The following is an 8,666-nucleotide window of genomic DNA, read 5'->3' as shown; positions in this document are numbered from 1 at the left end:
AACAGAAGATGGAGGTGGTCAAAACCCCTCAAAACAAAATTTCCCCACCCGCCAAAAGAGTGAGAAAGGATAGCTCCTCGTCCAATGAAGACTCAATCAAAAAAAGAGTCTTGGAAACCCAAGAGAAAACCACTCCAGTAGAGAGAAAAGAAAAAATCCCCCCAGTTACCCTGAGAGGGAAGTCCGAATGGACGTCAATTTCAAACGCCTTGTTGCGGAACGGTATTAAATACCAAAGAGCCACGACAGTAAGGGACGGTATAAGAATCGTCCCACAAACCGCCGATGATCATCGAAGGATGACTGAATTCCTCCACAAAATCAACAGAGAGTTTTACACTCTCCAACGAGAGGAGGAAAAGAAAATTTACCTTGACGACCTCAAGGATCAAGGGATCGTCGATGCTGAGGTCATAAGGATGACCTCAAATATTAAAACCCAGAATAAGGGTATCTTCGAGGTGAGAAGGCTCTACAACATGAACTGTGTTGTTGAACCTAAGAGAAAGACGACCGGGCCTGGACAATGTTATCGCTGTCAGCGATATGGACATGCCCAAAGTAAGTGCACTTTTCCATGGAGGTGCGTGAAATGCTCCGGTAATCACAGCTCCAAGGAGTGTACGCTTACCAGGGAGAACGAGGAGCGAAATGCTTCTTGTGTTCTCTGTGGAGAGCAAGGACATCCAGCCAGCTACAAGGGATGTAGCGAATGGAAATTGGTCACTAAAAAGGCCAAGAGATCGCCAGAGAACCCCAGGAAACTGCAACCAAAGCAGTCAAAGAGACGAAGAAACCAGAGAAAAAGACGGTAAAGGCAAAAACCGTCAAAAAAGCCGAAACCAGAAAAGGAATTTCTGGAATCACTGAGGAACTGGATGAGTTCACGAAAAACCTCCTCAGCACGATGATGCAGAATCTGGAGAAAGAGATTGAGAAGAAGATGCAGCAAATTATTAAGAATATTGAATGGCTGATACGACGATAAAGAACAATCTCATAATCGTCTCTTGGAACGTCGAAGGATTGAGAGCCCGCAGACCAGAATTCGAAGAACTGATTGAAGGGAAGAGACCGGATGTCATAGCTCTCCAAGAAACAAGACTTAACCCCAACGTTCGGATAGCATTTCCCAATTACGATATCTACAGAAATGATAGACCTAACAGCACAGGTGGCGTTGCTATACTGGCTAGAAGGATTATGGATCACCATTTCGACCAAATATTCAATGGTCAAGAAGTAGAAACAATATCGATTATTGTGAATACCAATCGAGGACAAGTGAAGATTATTTCGACTTATAAATCACCGGATAAGGACATGCTGGAAGAGGATCTAAAAATGCTACTAGAAGGAAGACACCCGAAAATCATAATTGGTGATCTTAACTGCAAATCGCAGGAATGGAACAGTAGGGTGGAAAATACCAACGGGAGAAGACTGAAGATTTATGCTGAAAAACTTAATGCAGTTGCGATAGGACCTGATATACCGACCTACATACCAAGAGTAAATGGACTACCCGATGTATTGGACATTGTCGTAATGAAAGACATTGTCGTAATGAAGAAATCAGCATTGATACAATAGAAGACGGAACTTCAGACCACAATCCCATAGAATTCATAGTGGGACATGGCCCAAGAAACGAAGAAGAGACACAAACCAAGGGTCGCACAGACTGGGAGAAATATAAGAATTTACTTCAGGAGAAAATCACGGAAATCCCCCAAATAAACACCCAGGAGGAATTAGATGAAGCAGTTGAAAAATTGGAAAATCAAATAAAAGAAGCCTATGAAGAAAGCACCAAGAGAATAAGGAAACCAATACCGAAACATTCACATGGAGATACGCCAAAGGATATAAAGGAACTTATAAAAAAGAACAGAAGACTCAGGAAAATCTACAGAACAACAAAAAGAGAAGAAGACAAGAAGAAACTGAATAAGCATAGTCAGATATTGAAAAATGCTTCAACAGAACTGCGTAATAACAGATGGCACCAGAGATTGAGGGAACTGAATACAATAGATCGCTCGGCTTGGAAAATGCAAAAACGCTTACGACGAGAACAGACAGTTATACCTCCACTGCATGGAGCAAACGGAATGGTATATACGAGACTTGAAAAAGCCGAAGCACTTGCCGACTCGATTGAGAGAGAAGCCAGAATAAATTACAGAAATGATGATGACAATGAAGATCTAGAGGAAGAAGTGGAGGCAAACGAAGAACTGATGATGGAACCACCGGAAACCGAAATCATTCCAAAACCGGCTTCACCAACAGAAATCAAAGAGATAATAATGAAACTGAAAAACCAAAAAGCACCGGGAAAAGATAGGATAACGAATTATATGTTGAAGAAATTGTCTAGAAAAGGAATAGCAGCCTTGACGAATATAACAAACGGAGTGATGAGGACCGAATACTACCCAAAGAGATGGAAAACTGCAGAAATGATAGTTTTCAACAAGCCTGGAAAGGAACGGAAATTTCCTCAAAATTATAGACCAATCAGCCTACTATCAGCACTAGGAAAAGTCGTCGAGAGGGTTATCGCCAAAAGGCTGAATGAGGAAACAGAAATGTTGAAGATAATTCCACCCGAACAATTTGGACTTCGACGAGAACACTCGACTGAACTCCAATTACTACGGCTCATAGAATACGTCACCGAAGGAATGCAGACCAAACAGGCCACAGGATTAGTTCTGATGGATTCGAGAGAGCTTTTGATAGAGTATGGCACGAAGGCCTAATCTACAAGATGAAAAAAGCAGGATATTCGACCAAGCTATGCAAGATTATAAAGAACTATCTGAGGAATAGAAACTTTTATGTGAAGATAGATGGAGCAACCTCTCAAACCAGACAATTGGAAGTGGGAGTGCCTCAAGGATCGGTACTTGGACCTCTGCTTTACGTAATATACGTTTATGATATCCCGAAGAATGCTAGAAATATGCTCACCTTGTACGCAGATGACACAGGAATAGCGTTCAGACATCGACGCCCAGAGATCATACACCGGAGACTGCAGGAAGCCATAGATAAATCACTCAAATGGAAAATCCAAATCAATGGAAGAAAGACTCAAGCAATATTACTGCAAAAGGGAAGATTGAGGATGGAAGAAAACCTTGAAGTTGATGGAGAAGAGGTTGAATGGAAAAATGAATCAACATACCTAGGAGTGACGCTTGACAGAGGACTTACATGGAAAAACCACATCAAAGGTGCTGTTGATAAAACAAAAGCCGCAATGAGTAAACTTTATCCACTTAATCATACATCTGTGCTTCGATTGTCGAGACGTATCTCTGTATCCTCTACAGTTTTGAACTAGTTATTTGTATAATAACCGTTGAAGATTTCCGAGTTTTCGCAGAGAGATTGTGAGTGTTTCAAAGGTACGAAAACCATCGTTGAATTTTATTGGGATTCATTTTTTCTGAATTGGTTTCTAAGTGTGAATTATTTTATTTTGTTATCAGTTGGAGTTTGTTTACATTTTTCGCGTCTTCACGTCTGTGCGGTTGCGGCTCCCCACCACTTGCGCACTACTAGTAGTTTCAACGTCGACCGGTTTCCCATTTCCCATTCCCACACGGGAACCGAGACCAGTATTTCTAGCGCTAGAAGCGGAGCTGTTACGGTGCGCTGAGTAGTCTCCTAGGATTTGTACTCGCGTATTTGTTACTTTCCTATATTGGGAAATCTCCCACCGGGGTCATTGCTAGTTTGCGGAACAACCTCTTTGAATATTTGGAAGAGATAGAAAAGACTCCTCGTTCCGTGGTTTCTGTAGATTGTTCTTTTTTCCTAGTTTCTTTTTCATTCCTTATCCACTGGCTGTATACCTTTTTCCTTCCGTGGCCTTCCCTATCTGTGTTAAAGCCTCTCATATCGGCCCATGAGAGTGAAAAATCTGTATTACCCTTTTCCCTTCCTTATTTGAACATCTGCGATTCAATTTCATTAATTAGCATTCTTTACGAGGCTCTGATGGCTCGGTGCCTCATATGCTCAAAGAAAACTTCAGGCACTCGTTTCTCCAGCTGCTCCAAGTGTAAAAGTTCCTTTCATATAGACTGTCTAAATTTGCCACCGGAGCAGTTGAGCTTGCTGGGTACCAGCTGGGAGTGTGATCGTTGCAGGGGGGAGGGGCGATCTCTTCGTAGTAACTCTACTTCCTCGTCAAAGATGAGTGATTTTCAATGTTCTCCGACTACTTTGAATGCTGATCAGTTCACCTTACTTATGTCGAAATTAAATGAGATATCCAATGATATTGCCGTTATAAAGACCACCCAACTAACACTTCAGTCGGATCTTACTGAATGTAAGTCCATCTTGGAGAAGCACTCATCTGAGTTACTTCGTCTAGACAAAACATTAACTAGGCACTCACATTCCATCAGTCAGCATGATTTGGATATCGCTTCTTGTTCGTCCAGGATCGACCGCTTGACAGACAGTCAGAACTCACTCAAAGTTGTGGTGGATTCTGCGAGTCACAGATTGTCGAAGGTTGAGTCCTTGCAGCAGGGGATTCTAACTAACAACCGGACCACCCCTAGTCTACAACCATCTGAATTACTTGACCGTCTGCGGAGATCACATAATATCCTTATCCGTGGGGTTCCTGAGACTGGCGCTGAGGAAGACCTGTCTTCAGTTTCAAGTATACTCGATTGTGTGTTGCCAGATGCTAATAATCAGTGCGTTTCAGTTGCGAGGATCGGTAAATCTTCTACTGATCGTCCAAGAATTCTCAAGGTTTCCTTTTCTAACTCAGTGATTGTTAACAAAATTCTTAGGAATAAAGCACTGATAAAAAGTGTACCAGATTATCATAGAATCATCATTTCGGATGACAAAACGCCTCTGCAGGTTAAAGAGCTCGACAGCTTGCGCGAAGAGCTCAGACGCAGAAGAGGTGCAGGAGAGTCTGGCATTGACATCAAATATATTTCTGGCACTCCTACCATTACCAAAACAGATCATACTGCGCGGTCAAAAAATTAGATGAAACATGCGAGTGGTCAATCGTTTATACAAATGCTCAGTCTTTATCCTCAAAATATCTCGAGCTTCTGGCTTTTGTTGCATCCTATCGCCCCACTTTTGTACTTGTGGCTGAATCTTGGCTCCGTCCCGACATTCCGGATGACTTGGTCACTTTGCCAGGCTACTCTATTTACAGAAGTGACAGCATAACAACTGTGGGCTACGGTGGTGTGTGCATTTTTGTGTCCAGCCAAATCCACAATTCATTCTCTGTCCAGCATTCGAGTCCCAATTTTCCAGGAATCGACTCTTTGTTCATTGATCTCTTCAAGGGCAATTCCTGCTGTTTCTCGATTGGTTGCATCTATCGTCCCCGTCCCTCTGTTTCTGATGGACCACTCGCCGCTTTGCTCGCAAGTCTTTCAGCTAAAAAGAAGAACCTCTACATAGCTGGTGATTTTAACATGCCGGATGTTGTTTGGCCCTTATCATCAAAAATCTATAACAGTGCATCAGCTGTTTTTGCGGACATGATCCGTGATAGTGATCTCACACAATTGGTCGACTTTCCAACTCGTTTCAGAGGTACACAGTCTCCTTCCCTCCTGGATTTGATTCTCGTTAATGATACCGACATTGTGTCCAACATCGAACAGCATCCCCCATTCGGGAAATCCGACCATGTTGTGATTCGGTCAACTTTACTACTTAAATTTCCTTCCGCAAATAATATAGCTACCAAGTCAATCAAGATCACTGACTACGAAAAACTTGTCAGTTTGGCCGAAGGAGTTGACTGGGTGAGTTTGCTGCAACCTGCTGCTGATGTGGAGGTGATGTGGAACTCTTTTGCTGAGACTTTACTGGGTTTGTATGACCGCTGCACCGTCACGAAGGATGTTTCTTTCATTCCAACTAAACCTTGGATCAATGCCGAAATCCTCAGGCAGATTCGTCATAAGAGGTCAATCTGGCGGAGGTATGTTCGTGGCAGAAAACGAAGGGATTATGAAGCTCACCGAGCATTTTCTAGTTACCTATCAGCCACAATAAAAAATGCCAAGAGGGAGTACGAACTTAAAATAGCAAGATCTAAAGACCGCAAGAAATTTTTTAAATATGTCAGATCAACTTTGAACTCTAAAGTGGATACTCCATTGGTCTACGACCAGAACAACAAACTGTGTTCAGGTCCGGAAGAGTCTGCTAACGTTTTAGCTGATTCCTTTGCGGCATCTTTCACGCATGAAACTGGCCAACTACCTAGGATGATTAATCCTCGCTTATCCGCTGAACTTAGTGATGTAATTTTCTCTCCATCCATCGTGGAGACCCATTTGTCTGCTCTCAAAGTTGACTCCTCACCTGGTTCCGATGGAATCTCATCCAGACTTCTGAAAGAGTGTGCCCACTCCATTTCGCTGCCTCTTTCTCTTATATTTGCCCGCTCATTTGCGACTTCATCGCTGCCGTCTGACTGGAGAAGTGCACGTGTGACACCTATTTTCAAGAAGGGAAACAAGCGTTGTGCCGCTAACTACCGTCCTATCAGCCTGGTACCAATTGTTGCGAAGGTTTGCGAAAGAGTTATCCATGGACAGGTGCTGCGGTTTGCGCTGGGCCATAACCTTATCCCCCGATGCCAACATGGTTTTCTGCCGGGTCGCTCGGTGATCACTAATCTGCTCGACTGTGTTGATGCCTGGTCGATGTCCCTCGACAGGGGTAATCCTGTTGATGTGATTTACCTTGACTTTTCTCGGGCATTCGATCGTGTGCCCCACAGACGCCTCCTATACAAACTTGAGCACTTTGGCATTCGTGGGCGCCTGCTTTCTTGGATTGAGGCATTTCTTTCAAACCGATCTTTTAAGGTTCGTGTTGGGGATTCTTTTTCTTCTCCCAGAGATGTTTTGAGTGGAGTCCCCCAGGGGTCTGTTTTGAGTCCACTTTTGTTTCTGTTGTATATATCCGACTTGCCCTCCTGCGTTGTCTCGAATATCTCCCAATTTGCAGATGACACCAAATTATTTGGTAATCCCACTAGTGCCGGCATTATTCAGGACGATCTTGACTCTATCTCGAGGTGGTGCCAGGACTGGCAGCTGCCGCTAAACAGTGATAAGTGTGTGGTTCTTCACATGGGTGCTCGGAATCCGCGATATCAATACTTACTTAATGGTATCCCCATTCCTGTTTCAAGCAGCCATAGTGATCTTGGTGTAATAGTGACGGATACTTTGAGTTGGTCTGAGCACATCTCTCAGACTGTAAGCAGGGCCAAAAGATCCTTGTTTCTGCTGCAGAAGTCATTTGGCAAGTGTGACCCACGTACATGTGCGCTGGTTTACCGAACTTATGTGCGACCCATCCTCGAGTTCGCTGGTCCTGTGTGGTGTCCGGTTCTGTCTCGCGATATGTCCCTGCTCGAAAACCTCCAGCGTCGTGCCACGCGTATTCCCTACGGAATCTCGCGCCCTTCTTATGATGAAAGACTATCCATAATGAGCCTGCCTAGGTTCGCCGACCGGAGAACTCGTGGTGACCTTTTAACAACTTTCCGTGCTTTGCACGATCTCTTTGGTGTGAGCTTGCGTCGCTTGTTCACGATGAATACGGATTGCCGTTTGCGGGGTCACTGTTTAAAACTGAGAAGAGAGAACTTCAGGACGGTTCAGAGGCAGCACTTCTTGTCGAATCGGGTGTTTAGTGTGTGGAACTCGTTGCCTTCATCTGTGGTTGGGTCGTCATCTGTGAATTCATTCAAGAACAACTACGATGGTTGGCTTCTTCGTGGATGATTTTGAAGGACTGCTCACTTTGTATTTTTGTTTTGGAATTTATCTCTTATTGTATAATCGAGCACTTTTTTTCTTATATGTTAAATTTTTTGTGAGTTTATAGGCATGGCCTCAACTCTCATCTGTCAAATAATAATAATAATAATAATAACTCATAGGCAGAAGAAGTCATATGAATAAGAACATCAAGTTGACGATGATTAAAACTATTGCGCGACCACAACTCACATATGGATCGGCGGCATGGGGCTTCGCAGCCAAGACCCACATCAAGAGAATACAGGCCACTGAGAATAAACTCCTTAGAATGGCGATGGACGTACCCTGGTTTGTTAGGAACAAAAAATCTACAAGGACTTGGAATGGGAACCAGTTACAGAATTTATGAAGAGAAAGGCGGAAAGGATATTCGACAAAGCCAAACAACATCCAAATGAGGAACTACGAAGATTAGTCGAATACGATCCAACGGAAGAAGCTAGAAGGTCAAGATCCTACCGCCGAAGACCGAGAGATCAGTTAAGGATTTAAATGTAACCAAAGAAGAGCTTAACCTATAAAAGCTATAGGCAGCATACAACTATCAACACGACTATGATCGTGTGAGAGTCCAGAAACCATAAGAGTCAACTGGTTAATAGGCAAAATGCCCGGAACCTATGAAGAAGCAGTTAAGGGTTTTTAGTGGGTCTCGAGCTCAGAGAGTGAGAATCCCCACACTGTTCCCCCTCAGCAGAGGGTGTGTTCGTCTGTTTGCAGATATTCTTGAAAGTGAGCACCCAAATAAAGTTTTTGACTCGGTTTTTAAGAAATCTGAATAAAATTTGACAATATTTACTAGTATTA

General features: G+C 43.3%; 2 protein-coding genes across 2 annotated transcripts; both read left to right on the top strand.

Moving 5' to 3' along the window:
• The first annotated feature begins 3,335 nt into the window (after positions 1–3,335).
• Positions 3,336–5,247, top strand: LOC123319097. Its single transcript, XM_044905947.1, has 2 exons — positions 3,336–3,419; positions 4,167–5,247. Exon 2 carries the CDS (start codon positions 4,213–4,215, stop codon positions 5,035–5,037), a length of 825 nt encoding a protein of 274 aa, XP_044761882.1. The 5' UTR covers positions 3,336–3,419; positions 4,167–4,212; the 3' UTR covers positions 5,038–5,247.
• A 236-nt stretch (positions 5,248–5,483) lies between these two features.
• LOC123318298 lies at positions 5,484–7,820 on the top strand. Its single transcript, XM_044904916.1, has 2 exons — positions 5,484–6,744; positions 7,036–7,820. Exons 1-2 carry the CDS (start codon positions 5,484–5,486, stop codon positions 7,818–7,820), a joined length of 2,046 nt encoding a protein of 681 aa, XP_044760851.1.
• The last annotated feature ends 846 nt before the right edge of the window (positions 7,821–8,666 follow it).

This window comes from Coccinella septempunctata, chromosome 8 (genome assembly GCF_907165205.1).
Source record: "Coccinella septempunctata chromosome 8, icCocSept1.1, whole genome shotgun sequence".
Lineage (NCBI taxonomy): Eukaryota > Metazoa > Arthropoda > Insecta > Coleoptera > Coccinellidae > Coccinella > Coccinella septempunctata.
Note: the sequence above shows the minus strand (reverse complement) of the source record. Positions and strands in the feature narration are given on the sequence as shown.